At 35.3% G+C, this 17,500-nt stretch overlaps 1 protein-coding gene across 1 annotated transcript in view; it reads right to left on the bottom strand.

Moving 5' to 3' along the window:
- Nucleotides 1-17,500, bottom strand: part of Foxp2 (forkhead box P2) — a 520,673-nt gene that overhangs the window by 40,496 nt on the left and 462,677 nt on the right. Inside the window, exons 11-12 of the mRNA XM_021164323.2 lie at nucleotides 5,666-5,879; nucleotides 3,581-3,685 (exon numbers count right to left, since the gene is read on the bottom strand). Coding sequence (XP_021019982.1) covers nucleotides 3,581-3,685; nucleotides 5,666-5,879 — 319 coding nt within the window. The remainder of the gene's footprint in view (nucleotides 1-3,580; nucleotides 3,686-5,665; nucleotides 5,880-17,500) is intronic.

The following is a 17,500-nucleotide window of genomic DNA, read 5'->3' as shown; positions in this document are numbered from 1 at the left end:
TAATGTCCCCTAATGAGCCTCTTACGGAGACTGCAGTTCAAACAGAGAGGTGAAGAAAAAATGCAAAGGGGGTCTTCAGAAAGGCAGCGCAGAGCAAACATCGTGGGAGCCACTTCTAATTTATGGGTCACTTTATAGCTATATTGATTTTTGTTTTCAAAATGGAATAAATGATGTGGTCGACTGGCGTTCTTTCAGAACTGCATTGAATCTGTGTGCTAGGTAGGTAGTGTGAACTAGAGAAAAGAAAAGAAAACTAAACTAAACAAAAAAACAAACAAGCCATAAACAGCCAAAGTCTTTCCAAAAACAATTCAGCAAACCTTTTAGGGAAGCCGAAAGAATGGGAGTGGGGTGGGGGCTGGAGGTGGGAATCTTTCAGATTTATTTGTTTAATGCCCAATTCCCTTCCACAAAGCTTTTATGGTTATGGATGCAGGTGGATACTTCAGTTATACACACTGCCCATTAGCAATTCAATTTTAACCTCTAATTTTTTTTCAAATTCATTTAAAGCTATAGTATTTTATAAGCTAAAAAAGGGAGTGTGCTTAAATCCAATTGTCTCAGAGACTGTTTGAACAGAATGTTTCACTTGCACATCGCTGGGAGTTGATTTATTTTGCATCAAGGTTTTTATGTTTAAGCACTGACAGGAGTTTAAATACAAAATGTTAGCTGTCACTATTCATTTAGCTGATTACGTGAGATGCCTTAGTTTTGAAAGATATGGGCACTGTCACCAAAAGAAACAACAGTCTGACAAGTTCAAAGAATGCCTCCTTGAGGTCATAATTTTGTAGCCATGCTGCCTAGTGAAAGACAAAGAAAGAGACAACACACACTAAGTAAGAAACATAAATTGTAGCGTAGTCAGCTGCAAGAGAAAGAAAACAAATTTTCACAAAATAAATGAATAGGTTTCCACTGCTTTTTCTGCTGCTCATTCTGCAGTGTCAAGCCTTAAAGAACCAATCACTAGCAGGCTCCATTCATTCCTTCTCCTTGTTTAATTAATCTTTGGAATGCTCATAGGTGAAAGAACTACCCATTCCGGCTTTTGCAAAGCACAGTACTTCTGGTGCTGCATCTCTCCATTTTGGCACCTGTGTGGGCAACTTCAAGAATACTTGTCTGCTAACTGGAATGCTACACTCTAAACCTTTTGGCTTTAGCTCTGAAAGTCAATACATCTATATTCAAGCTGACTTTGGTGCAATTGAATGGTAATTAATTCTGCAGTCAAACTACACTAAAGTTTTGTCAGATGTGATTACACTCTGACACTTAAAAGACAGTAATGAAGAAGTAGGACTAAATGCTTCTGATCTGCTGAGAGCTGCAATTGTTGGTCAGAAAAAAAATGGTTAAATTCTGTCAACTCTCACTTTCCAGGAAAGTTGAAAAATTTCTCCTGAAGAATGTTAGCTTGGACTTTGTTTTCTTCTATTATTGTCAGAGTTTGTTTTAATTTTCATTTTTATTCAATATAAAAATATACCCCACTTGTTAATTAATGTGGAGATAAAAATTATACTCCTGAGAATGGTAACATGGTACCTGGAAGACTAAAGATGTATATGATGCTGAGTCAACTTTTTCTTGAATAAATGAAGTACTTCATTAATAAAATATTTTATTTCTTTTCAAATTTCTCACATGTCTTTAAGAAAAAGATAATACTGATTCAGGAAATATGTCATATTAATCTTTCATTTCAGTGGAGTATATTGGCATTAAGTAGGAACAGAATTTATCTCAGGTCTTTGAATTAGAAAATTTAAAACATATGCTATTAAAAAGGGGTAGAAGGAGGACCATACAGTCTACTGTCAGTAGTCTATTATCAGTATAAAGTGAATAGAAAGACAGTCTTTGAAACCAGGGTTGATACTTGATTGAAGTGAAATGCTTTTAAAATTGTGATTTCTCCAATTAAAAACAAACAAACAAACTAACAAAACAAAACAAATACCAGTATGAATATGAGAAAAGATTATGGAGAATAAAATGAGAGAGTTCTTATTCATTCACGTGTTTTTGATACAAATTATCTGACCTGTGAAAAATCGTCTTCATATGTCTTAAAGAAATCATACTAAAGGAGAGAAACGCAGTTTCCCTCAGAAAATGAGCCACACTTTACTTATAAAATATTTTAGAGAAAGAAAATAACTACTAACCAGGTAGTTTTATACATTCAATTATTCCTAGGACATAGAATCAGTCATCCTAGACAGATGCTCACTGACAGAAAATATACCGTAATGATAGAGGTAAAAATTATGGAATTATTGCTAAAATAATTTATATTTCTGGATTTTTTTTAGCCCTTTTTTGGTAGTAGAAACTTTAGCAAAGCAGCCTAACATCTTTTAAATGCCCTTTTTGTGGGAATAATATAATAAATTTCACACCCAGAAAAGTGGCAGCTCACAGTTGGTTTGGTGTAACAGACATGTAAATTTTCATTTAAGTCCATTTCTGAAAAGCCATTGTGATCTGTGAAGCAAATTTTCTCTTAATTGGTCTGAAACTCTATATAAAAATCTTCATGGAAGTCTTCCTGTAATCATTTATAAAGGTATTATGATACCAAGTGCTTGCCTCGTTGTTAGGGTACTTCGGCTCTGTACTCTGCAGTCGGTCTGCCATTTGTAAACACATCTTTTTGATGTTTCTGCCAACATCCTGGCAACAAAGCAGTGCAATTTCAAATGAGCTAATTAACTTAATTGTTGATGAAGCATGAAACAGTTCATTCACCCTGTTAGCTGCACCATGACAACACAAGAGGCTGAGGCTGCGAAGACACTCATCTTCATAAACCTATCTGCAGCTCCCTGTTCAGATCTTCCCTGTACCAACACTGTGAGCAGAAAATTGTCCATGAAAAGGAGATGATCTGCAGGAGAACCCCTCAAGGAGCCTTGAAACTAAAATATTGTAGGGATGCACAGGATTTGAGTTCATGCTGGAGAAATTATATAATCTACTTTCCAAATACATCACCATAGATGGCAAAGGTAACAAATTGAGCGACGAAATGTGACTGTTGCATCAAATGTCCGAGACATCACTGATTTTCACTTTTGATCCTGGATATTAAATGCCATTACTGGAAGTGGATATACAGAATCTGCCCCTTTAGAGAGACCTACAACCTATGTCTATTTTATTTCATTTAGAGAAATTGTATGCTTATTCAAATATTATATGAAATTTTAATAAAAATTCTAATAAAAATTTCAATTTGAAAAGAAAAATTTCTACTTCCAGAGAATGCTCTTTCACAAACCTGTTTCATAGTGATTAAAATCACCGTCATGGCAGGCTCATATTCCACTGGTTTGAAGCCTTCCAAATAATTTGCAAAATACTTTTATAAAAAGATGAATATGACCTATGAACATATTTAGCCTTGTTTTTCCAGTCCACTTGTTGAAACAAACTCAAAACTCAGTGTGCTCTAAGATGGACCATCTTTTCTCTTCTCTTTCAGTTACTGTTTATTTTACAGCAGTGTGCCAAAAGTCCCATGTAATCTGTTTCCCCTTCCCCAAGACTAGTTAAAACCTACTTCAGAAACTGCCCAAAATCTTCACATATGCTTTCACAGCCTGGCCACTTGCAGACTCCATGGCCATAGAGAGTGTGGGAGGCCCCAGTCTCCTCGTGCGATGAGCTGTAGCAAGAGAACACAACGTCAGATTCATCTCAGAAAGCCATAATCGTTGCAGGCTGCTAGCGCCTGTCAGGTTACGATCAGTGACAAACAGGTCAAAACAGGTCAATTCAGCTCAGTGCAGTCAGAGAAATTTAATCGTTCTATTGAATAGTTCAACTGCCAAGGCTAGATGATGTTCCAATTAGTGAAGAAATAGAGCCAAAGATGACTGTTAATAAAGGATGAAAGACTAAGAGGACTCTATAATATCATATGCTAATCCTGCCATATGACCTGACTGTAACATTTTACCTGTAAATAAAAAATATGTATATGTAGCCTTATGTTGTAGAGTGGGAAAATTTTATTTTAACGAAAACTATATGGAAATCATCATCATATTTTTGAAATATGTCTTTAGAACACAGTATGAACAGTAGGATCACTTAAACTAATATTCATGTGCAAACCATATGTATACATTCATACAAATATTCCTAGTGGTTACAGTTGATATGAAAAATCAACTCTGCAACAGTGTTTGCTATATCCTTACATAATTATGGTAGGCCTTTAATAAGTGGGTATTATATCAGATAGAGAGATATGAAAACTAACATATTTCTGAAATATATAATCATCAAATTAATCTCAATTAAAACAACAGCGTGGAAGCATTCAGAAGCTTAGCACTCTGTAATAAAAACTAAGATGAAAATCCACATGTGCTCAGATAAAGGCCAGGAACATTGCCATACTTTGGTCTTCTATTTTCAACAGTGCTGTAACTTTTATGTTTCTTTGAAAAGAATATGGCAACGTATTTGGCCCAGCTAGGCAAATCTGTTATTACATGACAAGAGCGCCAATCTACTACATGCTCTTTTGGGAACAGAGTACTTTGTGTGTATAAGTCATTTCATTATAAAATTCCATACCTAATCTTCAGATTTTAAAAACAACTTTTCTTTTTTAGAAGTTCTTAGATTTACACTTTATGTAAATATTTGACAAGATCTGACTTAGAAGTGATGTGCCTAAGCAAGTGGAATTAAGTTATAAAGTGTAGCTGGATGTTTCTTATGGAAGCACAGTTTAAAAAAGAAGACAGAACTCTAAGCAGAAACACTACGGTGGGAAGATATCTCACACAATGTAATATTGGCAACAAAAGACCAATGACTTTCCTGTATACATTCCCAGTTACATTTATTTTAGAAGCTATCAAAGTGTATTCATTTTGATATATTCACTAATCCACTTCAAGCAAAAACACTTTTAAATTAGAGATAATTAAAAATGTAGCTGGGCGTGGTGGCACACACCTTTAATCCCAGCACTAGGGAGGCAGAGGCAGGTGGATTTCTGTGTTCAAGGCCAGCCTGGTCTACAAAGTGAGTTCCAGGACAGCCAGGGAAATACAGAGAAACCCTGTCTCGAAAAACCAAACCAAACCAAACCAAACCAAACCAAAACAAACCAAACCAAACCAAACCAAACCAAAACAAAACAAAACAAAACAAAACAAAACAAAACAAAAAAATGTGTGCATTATAAAAAAAAAAGTGTGCATTATACACGTTTTTTTCTTTAGTTCACATTTTAAGTGTGTCCTTAGAAATTAGAAAGTAGTTGAACATTATGCAATCAAGAATATAAATGACCAGAGTTTCTTTTTTATTGTTGTGGCATGATGGGGTTAGTGAATGTTCTCATAACTGGAGTTAATTCATAATATGTTATTTATCAATTTATGTCAATATAATCATTCCTTGCACATTCATGGAAAACTTAATTTCTTTAGGCATGCTCTCTATTCATATCCAGTATACTGGTGGCGTTTGACATTATTTTATAGCTTAAAAGAATAAAAGGTCAACAAAAATGATTTCTCTTTCAGTTGCTCTCAATACAGTTTTTGCCCCTGTTCATTTCTGGTTTGTCAACTGTGGAGATAAAATATGGGTGTAAGCAGAGAGCACAGTGCAGGTGGCTTACCTGTCCCGCCGTGCATTCAGAACTGAAGACTGTCCATTCACTATGGAATGATGTGTAATTGGTGGTGATGCTTTGGAAGTGGTGGAGGAGGTAGTCGAGGAGGAATTGTTAGTTGTGAGGTCTAGCCCTCCATGCTTAATGCCGTTGTCTTCCATACTATGGACTCCAGTCACTTCTTTCCATAGTTGCTGAATTTCAGCAGGACTTAAGCCAGCTATAAAATGAAAGCACGTGCCATTGATATAACAAGTTAACATACTCATGAGCTTCAGAAAGGATTAGCAACATCACCAACGTGAATACATGATAAAAATACTCTTGTACCCCCAATACTAAAGGTGTTTTTTCATCCCAAACAATATGTTATTTATTTTAAAACAGCAATTTGAAAACAGTACCTAGGAGAAGGGGTTTGGGAAATGTATGGTTGATAAAAAATATCTACTCATCTTCTATTTATAAATTAGATATTAGAACTTGATTAGTAGTGTTAAGGAGGAGGTGAAAGAAATTTTATAAATAATATACTAAAAGGAAAAAAAAGCAAAAAAAAACATTACAAACAGGTCAAAACAAAATAACACTCAATGGAAGAGGGGAGAGGAGGGAGAGAGAAAGAGGAGGGGGAGGGGGAGAAACAGAGGGAGATAGAAGGGAAAGGAGAGAGGTTGATAGGACAACGACGACGATGACTACTACTACACCACCACTACTACGGGTTGATAAAAAACTCAACTTCTCACTTTAAACAATTTCCTGGTTCAGATTCTTTGTGTTTACCTGACAAACAAGAGTGAGAGCAGCAAGCTTGGTATGGTCTTTTGATTTGGACTATTATTTTAAAGAAACATTTTGAAGTATCTTAAATGACTGTTGTCTTTCTTTCTTTTCTTTTTTTAAATGCTTGCATGCATTGCCTGTGCTCACAAAACTTGAACACATTAAAGTTGTAATTTAAATTTAGGCTACCCATTCCTAACACAAATGCTATCTCTAACAAATAGCCACTTGCAAATGAAAAATTAATTTTCCAAAAGGGACTTTCACAGGGGAAACCAACCAGTCTTACGGGCAGATCATATGCCTAGCAGTAGATTGCTAAATGAACTCAATTGCATCTTTTGGGGTTCTTTGTCTCATAAAGATGTGTCAGGGCATTTTTTCTTTGTATATATCATAGATTCTGATTTTGTGTTTCTATGGGATTCCTATGTGTAAATGTGTGTCCAACTATATGTTTCTTCTACTTTGTCTTTAGCTCTTTTTCTTCAATTTGTTTGCTTGGTCCCAGTCTGACATTTTTATTTTATCTTATTTTACTTTGCTTTATTATTATTATTATTATTATTATTATTATTATTAATCTTTAGATGCTTGATTGTTTTCGAATTAGAAATAGAAAGGTTGGAGATGCATAAGAGAGAAGGACAGAGGTATTACGGGGAGCTGGAGGGGGGAACCATACTCAAAATATATTGTATAAAAATACTTTAGATAAAGTTATTAATGAATGACTGAATAATCTAGGCAGACTGACTTGAATGAATCTGCTTTTAAAATTATTACTAAAATATCAAAGTGACTAAATAAAATTCTAGTAGAAGAAATGAAGCTGTAATTTTAATTGCTATCATTTATTAAATGCGTAAGATATTCTGAATCTTTAGCAAATGGTTTATATTCCTGAATCCAGTGACCCTCACTGGAGGTCAGGATTCATAATGTACAGGTAAGCAGAAGGTCCGCCTTCCAATGGCCCTTAGATCCAAACTCTGTGCTCTGGAACACTCTGTGGTGCTACCTTTAAAATTATATACAGATGCATGGATGTAACCAAAGTACAGCGATGCCAGTGGCTGTGGTGATGGCCATTTATCAAACGATGTGCAGGGAAGGGCTAGGAAAGAACACTCTAGCTAGATAACAGAGGGTGCAGGCAGGGAGGGTGAGCACTATTCTCTACAGAGAGTGATAAAGAGCCAGTAGCCAGAATTCTCACTGGCCCAGGTGTAACTCTTTGCCAAATTATACTTCATGACGGTCACACTAAATTGCCAGGCCTAGGACAATTTCAGTTTTGTTAGTTTATCCAAAGCTATCATTTTGATAATTTTTGATCCGTAATATTTTAAGGAACAATCTGAGATAATAAAAAAGACAGGATAACTTTGGCTTTCTAAAGCTATTTTGGAATACTTCATGTTTTTTTCTGTTAAGATATATGTTTTTCTAATGGTATATATCATTTTGTTGTACAGAAAACCATTTCATATACAAATTATTAACTGTTGCTTTAATGGTAGTGTTGACTTAGAATCATGAATCTTTTCTGACCATAACTTTGTAAGGCCTGTCTGAGTCTATAGGGTGTCCTAATATCAGATCCCCCAAAGCAAAGCTCTTTCCTTCTCAGAATCTACATAACTTCAGTATCCCAAACTGTAGCCTCCCTTTCCCATCTGCTAATTGTAGCCTAGACAGCAACAAGAGCTTCATAATCTCTTTCCCTTTCTACCTGCCTTGAATTATATGATTTGCTCTTCATACAACAGACAAATGATCTATTTCAAGATAAATTAAGACATGTCCATTCTCAGGCAAAGTCTAGCCTAAGAGTGTTTTCCAACACTTAGATACAAAGCAAAACCAAGAAAAACAAACAAACAAAAGCCCAGCCTTTACTGTGACCCTCCACTGTATGGTATTTCTTCTGTCTTTTACCTGGTCTCAGCTATCATCTTCTCCAATTTTCTTTTCATTGTAGCCACCTGGTACTTCTGTTCTGCTGCAAACCTTTATGCATGTTCTGGCCTCTTCTGTGGCTATTCTCACAGCCACATCTACTCTCACAGGGGAATTGCCCAAGGTTTTCTCCTTCCCTTCTCTTAGACAGCTTGAAACTCATTCCAACCCTTGTCCTGATAGGTCGTTGGCCACAGTGGCCACAAATATCCTCTTTCTCCTGTTTCACATCATTTCTTGACTATCAAGACTACTTTTACTTAAAGAATATTAACTTAGCTTCTGCAATTATGCAAATACTGGTCAATTATGCAAAGAGCTATGGCTCTTACTGTCTGTCTCTCCCTCTCGATCTTTCTCATCTCTCACCCTCTCTCATTACGAAAGTGTCACTCTTCAAAAGTTTGTCTAACAAACAAGATCAGGTTTTTCTTTTGTTGTCATGTCCCAGTGACTTGAACAGTGCCTGGTATATGTCCAATAAATACAGTTGAGGTCTTTGTTTGCAATGGAGTAATATAGTTCCTGAAGACCTGTTGATTATAACATTGATGCTTGGTTGCCTTTCATGAGGGTCTTATGTACAGGCATTGCTACCAGTAAGATCAATGTCTAAAGAGTTACAGAAGGTACTAGTGATACTTGATATGCTTACTATGCTAATACTTTGAAAGACTACAGCAGTTAGTTATATTGTTGATTCTTAGTTTATGTGCTTTGTAATAATTTGATTAATACAAGTAATTGATCTGTACTCTATGTCCCCAAACACAGTTCATTGTTTGTTTGTTTTTTAATTTGATATTGCCATGTGATCTTGTCGGGTCTTTCAAATCTTGCATTTTCTAAACCCAGATTCTTGCTGTATACGTGTCTTTGGCTAAAATATGCCCCCTGCAGCTTTCCCCAGCCACTGGAACAGACACCACACGTGCCACTCTTCTCTGCACTCACTGGTCTCAGAACACCTGAAGGAAATTAGTATACAGTATCTCAAACCATGTTTACTAGATTTTAGAATGGTTAGAAATAACACTGATGGTGTGAGGCACTGGACCCCCACGGTGGGCATTGTTAGACACGGTGGCACAGATTACTTAAATGACTGCAAACCTGGTACAAGGAGGCGAGTCTCACTTGTAGGTCATTTCCTACATGATTGCTTCCTTGCACTTCTTCTCTGGCCTTATTTAAATGCTCTACTGTATTACTGTATTCTCTGTTCTCTTCACTCAGAAAAGATTTTCAGTTACTTGAACATTAGTGTCCTGACAAACATATTCTAGGGAGGAATGGGTTAGAATATTAAAGAATAAAAATCAACTCAAATATCCAATGAAGATGATTCAGCTTCTCTGAACCTATGTCAAAGACGTAGCCAAGTTCTAATACCCTCTGTTAAGCACGAAGGCTTTCAAAGTCCATGGCAACAGGATGTGGGGCAGTACTCGTCTCCTTTTTACATGATGGCTTGAACCTGGTTCCTATTCACTGCTCTACTTAGGAATAACCATTGGGGAAATGTTTCCTCAAGATTCAAGTCAATTAAAGATGAATCACTACATGAGCGTCAGGTCATGAAGCAGAAAAGGTGATTTAATCATAATCCTTTGATCCTTTATTCTGAGTTTGTGGAGTAAATATGGGGTGACAAAAATTGTGCTAGGAGTTAATTATAATCTAATAATTCATGCATATAATTTACAACCTTGAAGTAAACATAGAATTTTCTGTGGTTGTCCTCATAATTAAATGTTATGCTTATGCTTCTTACAGTAAAATAAGTGATTCTTTAATATCCTTTCTTCTATTTTCAGAAATTATATTTTTAATGTTCACTAATTTTTGAAGGTCTGAGGAGATGGCTCAATTGATAAAGTGCATGCCATATGAACAGGAGAACTTGAGTTTTGATTCCTAACTCCCATGTAAAATTCCAAGTTATAGGCTAGATTGATGGCTTAGTGGGTAACACCTGAGTGCTTGCTGTGTAACTGTAAGGACCCAATTTCAAATCTCCAACATCATCAAAAGCCCAGTGTTGTTACACATGTCTGTAACCCCAGCACTGTGGGAGGTAGAGACAGGAATGGCTAGGGCTTCCTGGTCACTAGCATGGCTTCTGGTGCAGCAAAGGACTTTAATCAAGAGAATATTCTAAAGATTGATAGTGCACAGTATTGGCTATTTACCTCTGGTTTCCACGTGTGCATATGGGTGTAAACACATACACTGATACTCTCACCTCTACACATGTCAGAGAGAGAGAGAGAGAGAGAGAGAGCCTCATTGGACAGCCAGTCTAGCAGAATCAGTGAGCAATATGTTCACTGAGATAACCTGACTTATAAATGAACAAGATAGAAAGTAATAAAGACAATAGAATCAGCCCTTTGACCTCCATGTATATGTATACAGACACACACATATGTATTCACATGTGCACACACATTTGTATACAAAATCAAACAGCATATATATGCACATACATACAAAAATAACGTATACATTATGATACAGTGTAAATCTCCTCAAATATCTAATTAATGAAATATTATTTAATAGTACTTTGCAAAATTTTCAGGGTTACACAAACATAATAAAAATAAAGTGTAGTAGAAATATTTGTATCATTAAAAATGTACCAAGACAAGGTGATATGGGGTAGTAGTGGTGGACACCTTTAATCCCAGCACACAGGAGGCAGAGGCAGGCTGATATCTCTTGGTTCAAGGCCAGTCTAGTCTACAGAGGGTTACAGGACAGCCAGAGCTACATAGAGGAAACAACTTGTCTCAGACAAAACAAAACAAAACCACACACACACACACACACACACACACACACACACAAAACCAACCAAACAACCAAAGAAACCAAAAAGACAAGTTGACATCAGCATTTTGAATTCAGATATTTTTATGTTCTGTCCATTTTTTTTTGAAAGACATGGTTTTTCTGTGTTGGTCTGGCTGTCTGGTCTATGAACTTGCTCTGTAGATCAGGTCCACCTGAGACTCAGATCTACTTGCCTCTGCCTCCCTAGTGCTGGGATTAAAGTTGTGTGCCACTACATCCAGCTGTATTTTCCACACTTTAATCTTAATATTTCTAAAAAAGTTTCATACATATGTGGCCATAGTAACTGTGTTGCAGAGAAGAATCTATTCTAGAAGAATCAATTCTCTAGCAGTCCTCTCCCCCCAGAAAATAGATCAAATGTCTGCAGCATCTTTCAGATATCTATGTGTTTGTTTAAATTCTGCCAATCAAAATATATTGTTATGTTTATTAAAAGCATCAACAAACATAACACTCATCTTTCATGTGTGTGTGTGTGTGAGAGAGAGAGAGAGAGAGAGAGAGAGAGAGAGAGAGAGAGAGAGATAGATCAGGGGCCCATCAATTATCTACTTTAACTAAATATTAAACTAAACAAACTAAACAAATATTTACTTAAGATGAAGACTCAGAGACATATATCTCTACCAAAGGATACAGGCATTTCCCTCTATATTTAGAGATGGAAAAAGAGAAAGTTAGAATTGATAATTTTCCTACTTGTCTTTTATAGGTTAAATTGTTTTGAAGCCTGAAAGTATCTTTAAGTATTTCAATCAAGATTCAAAATTTGTTAAGTGGAGTATTTCCTCAAAGATTAATGAATTAAATAGAATAAAATCCATTTCAGGCTGGGTTTTCACTCGATCTTGATCTTGTTAAACATGTGAAATTGGATCTCAACAAAAAACACCTACTAACCCAACAGGTAAATCGATTCTAACGTAGCCCATGCTGCTTTCCTAAACAAATCTATAACAATTTGTAAAGTTATATAATTTAATCTCAATCTTCCTTATTTACATTGTCAAAATTAAGTTTACCCAGTAATTTCTATTCATTATTTACAGGATATTTTCTATGAATAAAGTAAACAAAATTTGCAAGCAACCTTCTTTCCTTTTCTTTTTTTCTTTGTTCCTTCCTTCCTTCCTATAAAGGAAGCCTGAAACTTTTCTTTTAGAAAGGCTCTAACTATACAGTGCTGGTTTAGAATTCACTATCTACTACGGGGACTTTGAACTCACAATAATTCACCTGTCTATACTTCATGAAAGCTTGGAATAAAAGTAATCATTCCAAAGTTTATAGAGCCTGGTATGGATGTCTCCTCAGAGGTTTAGCCAGAGCCTTGCCAATGTGGATGCTTGCAGCTAACCATCAGACTGAGCACTGGGACCCCAATGGAGGAGTTAGGGGAAGGATTGAAGGAGCTGAAAGGGTTTGTAACCCCATAGGAAGAACAACAATATCAACCAACCAGACCTCCCCTTCCCTCCCAGAGCTCCCTGGGACTAAACCACCAACCAAAGAGAAGACAGAGAGGGCCCCCTGGCTCTAGCAGATGATGGCCTTGTCAGGCATCAATTGGAAGGGGAGCCCTTGGTCCTGTGAAGGCTTGATTCCTCAGAGTAGGAGACTGCAGGACGGTGGGGTGGGCATGGTTGGGTAGGTGGGGGTGCACCCTTGTGAAGGCAGAGGGGAGAGGGGCAGGACTAGGGATTCCTAGGGGAAACTGGGAAGGGGAATAACATTCAAAATGTAAATAAACAAAATAGCCAATAATTTTTAAAGTATATTTAAATTTAATTAGTTGAACGAATATCTGCATATTAAGCTCCAAATAAAAACCACCAAAGTGTTCTGCATGCTGTGCACTGCTTTTATTTTTTATTTTTTTCTATTGCCATTATTTTTAAACCTTGGTTTTATCTGATGACCTGAAAAATGCCTAAACACTGACTGAGCAAAAGATCCAGGATACAGAGTCGTGAGGTATCCAGGTCACACGTCTGATTTTAGTGACAACTGAGTCAATCTTAAGTACACTCCTAACTCAGCATAAAGTCTCTATTAAAGATTTCATACTCTGCGTTATCTGACGGCTCACTTCTTTGCAGCTCTCCTACTTCTACCAGGGATGAAATCAAAACAGTGCTGTCTACAACCCAGTGTGTATTGATGGGCAATTGAAATCTTACATCTTAAATCACTCGCATATCTATAAAATATGTGAAACGGAGTGAGATAAAACTTTCACCCCATGTTTCTGCCCATAAACAGCAAGACGTCTCAAGACCTCTCAATGTTTGAAACTGTGGATAGTAACAAAATCTTTAGTTGATGCTTTTCCCACCTTAACTGTGCACTTATCACTCGTGACTGCTGTTGAGTTTTGCACAAGGAGCTGTGATAGGAAAACTACCCCTCAGAGTTTCATAGACAGGACATTCATTATCATAGTAAATCTCAGCCACTTTACAATAAGGGTTTAACCACTTATTGGGACAAGTTTCAACTTTATTTTTGTTTGTTTGTTTGGCTGGATGGCTGTTTGTTTGTTTGTTTGTTTGTTTTTAAGACAGATTTTCTCTATGTAACTGCCCTAGCGGCCTTGGAACCTTTCTAGACCAGGGTGGTCTTAGACTCGCAGAGACTGTCCTGCCTCTGCCTCCTGAGTACTGGGATTAATGGCAAGTGTCACCATGTAAGACTAAGTTTTAACTTTTTTACTTATAGGGGGCAATTTGCAACTTCCCCTTGCCATATCCAAATCACTAGTATCAATTCTTCTCTGTTCTAAGGTCACCAATAGTTAAAATAAAGGTATAGGAAACACACATCCTAGGAGCCCACAGTAACAGATCTAATACTGAAGAGGCTTAAGTGAATGGGGAATGGAGAGTATACACATCATGCTCTATGTAGATATGCTTGACAGAGATGTGGTTCGCATAGCAGAAGGGTGAAAAGGCATGCTGTGAAACTTCATCATACTGTTTCAGATGCTGAACACTAAAATCCATTCATTCTTTTTGGAGTTCTCCAGTATACTGGAAGGGGGAGGGGATACAGTTAACTTCAAGTAACTAAAGGGAAAGAAAACTAAATTTTCAATAAATCACAATCAACCTATGATATTCTGAAAGTAAAGTATATTTGATGTTAAAAAAAAAACAATAAAAATATAAAGTAACCCAGGTGCTGGTGGTACACACCTTAATCCCAGCACACAAGAGGCAGAAGCAGGCAGATCTCTGAGTTTGGGGCCAGTCTGGTTAACATAGTGAATTCCAGGATAGCCAGGGATCTCAGAGAAATCCTACCTCGAGAAACAACAACAACAAAAACAACAACAAAGTAATTGCACAATGAATAATTTTATCTTGGTGATGGGTAGGCTATGGCATCATTATATAATATATTAACAATTAATAATTAAATATGTTATAATGTTAATTATTAAATATTATATAATGAATATATTCATTATATAAAACTGCCAAATAATATTATTTATTTAGATGCACACTATAGATTAAACATCTTTATAATTAGTATACTTGAGACTAATTAACAAGTTAATTATTTTGATTTGATTTCTATAATCTGCTGTCACTCTCTCTTAATAAAAACTATGTATATGTTTAGAGACATTAATGTAGTAATTATTTTATAAATCCACGAGCATAATAGTATTTATGATTTAAATGATTAATTAAAATTTAAAAGAGTTCATGTTAAACTGGTGAAATATATTGTGCAACTTTAGGGGAAAAGTTCTACAAATCTATTCTGTCAAAATTATGAAGTGTTATTTCTGATATTTATATACATTTAAATGGCTTCAGAAATTATAATTTAAAGTGGGCAGAGGAAGTTGTGTTAAATCATGGAGATAAATAAATTATGTCATATTTTTGAAGACATAATGAGAATATCATCCATCAATGTATGGTAATCCCATTTGGTTTTCATGTGATTATTATTCATGGCCAATCAATTAATAAATCAAAAGCTCAGTGCAAGGTGAACTGAAAAACTGATAATGAAAGAATTCAAAATTATTTTACCTGAAATAAAAAGCAGCTAAGATAGATGGCTTGGGGCCTATATTATTCAATAATTGCATCTTTACTATTTTTCACTATGATTTTAGATTTACATCATAGTGATATGATATTATAGTTGTCCCTCAGAATATATTCTCTGAAAACACCAAAATCTGTCATGATGAAGTTGTAGTTCTCTCTATATGTCTATGACTACATTTCTCTCTCTTTCTATCTCTATCTTTTTCATCTCTCTGTCTATCTCTATCTCTTTATGTTGATTTCTAACTCTATGTCTTTATCTCTATCTATTTCTAGACCTATAACTCCAGCATGACAAATTTTGATATATAGGTACCTATATCTATGTATCTATATATAGGGATATCTATAAGTGATATATAGATCTATAGGTATATCTATTATATAGATAGAACATATATTAAATACATCCTTGTTAATTATTATTAACATTATGTTAATAATTATGTTAATGCTATACAAATATTTGTTAGACTGTATTTTCAGGGGCAAATGGTGAGAAAGAAGTCTCAGCACAATCCATTTTTATCCCAATACATTAGATTCATAGTTGGTTGAATCCATGGATATAGAATCCTAGAATTTGGGAAAGTGGAGCATTCATGTTCATGGAGGGTTGGTATTAAACAAACTCAGCCTGTGTTTGAACTATGGTTCTCAGAAATGATACATTGCACATTTAATAATTAAGAAATGTATGATGAGGGTTGCAGTTAATGTTCATGATGTGGTAGCATCAAGAGCAATGGCCACATCACCCATTGAAGTTTGAGCCAAGATTGTCCAACCTCATTATTTCTCCTTTATTCATGGAAAACTACCCTTGTGACACCATGATTTTTTTCTTAAGTATGAATTTTCTAGGCAGATGTTGTTGCTTGGGCTTGTAAGTCTAGCATTTTCAGGGCTGATCGAGAAGAATTACTCATGTGTTCAAGGCCAGTTCAGTACTACATAGTGAATTTCAAGCCACATTTGCAACAGAGTGAGACCCTGTCTCAAAAGTAAAAGTTTATAAGTAAATTTGCACAAACTAAGCTTTGCTTTTAGAGTCTTTATTTTCCAAAATTTCTCCATTATGAGCATTTTAGTTTTTATAAGTCCTGTGACAATTAAAGTAGGAAAAATAGTGAAATATAATTCTATTCCAAACTAGCTCAGCAATAAGAGAAATTTTCATTTGAAAATGTCTGAAATGTTTATACAATAATAAAATGCCTTACTTGATCTGACTTTTGCTTGAGTCGAAAAATGCAATTGAAAATTTATTTTAAATAAGAGATTTAAGATTTCTAAAGCAATTTGAAAGCTATTACTACAGTAAAATTAGGCTACATTGTGATTTACTTTCAAGAAGGTTCTAAATGGAGATTTGTTTAACTTGTACTAAATAAAAATACCAATGAGATAAACTTTTTTTTCTCTTTGTGTTTCTATCAACAGTTTGTATCAAGACTGTCCACACTCGCATTGAATTAATTTATAAATGTCCTTTGTAAATCTTATTTCTTCACTTTTCTTCTGAGCATACTTACTTTTCTAAAGAACCATAATTCATGAATGGAGAGTGTGTTTCTAAGATGATACTGAATATCATTCCACTTCTTTCTAAAGTAAGTAAACTTTGTTATTCTGGATTTCTGAGGAATGTTCCAGACAGGTGGATTATAAGACCTCAGTTAAATGAAAAAGGAAAACCCATGGGAAGCTATGTATGACAAAGGAAAAGCAACTTCATCAATAAAAGAAAATGTCCATTATGATATTATCAATTTTATTGGCCACCAAACAATGGTCATATGTAATGTAAATACTGGTTTTTGTTTATCTGACTTCACTTTTTATATTAAATTGTTCTAGTTTTTCATGAGCGTGTCTTATAGAGTCAGTAAACTGTGTGGCAAACACCAGTGTGAGATAGATTCCTCTCTTACAGAAACAATGAACTTGAGTTAAAGTCTACTTGTATAAATGGACTTTTTCACAATACAATTCAAATGCAAATTAGGTCATCCATTCATAAAGATTAACAATACTTGACTTTTACCTTAATTGACAATTAAGCCATGTTTTTCTATCTTCCTTAAACTTCTTTGTCCCACAATTGTTAATAATGTGCATATACATACACATATATATATATATATATATATATATA

Source organism: Mus caroli, chromosome 6 (assembly GCF_900094665.2).
Source record: "Mus caroli chromosome 6, CAROLI_EIJ_v1.1, whole genome shotgun sequence".
Taxonomy (NCBI): Eukaryota; Metazoa; Chordata; class Mammalia; order Rodentia; family Muridae; genus Mus; species Mus caroli.
Note: the sequence above shows the minus strand (reverse complement) of the source record. Positions and strands in the feature narration are given on the sequence as shown.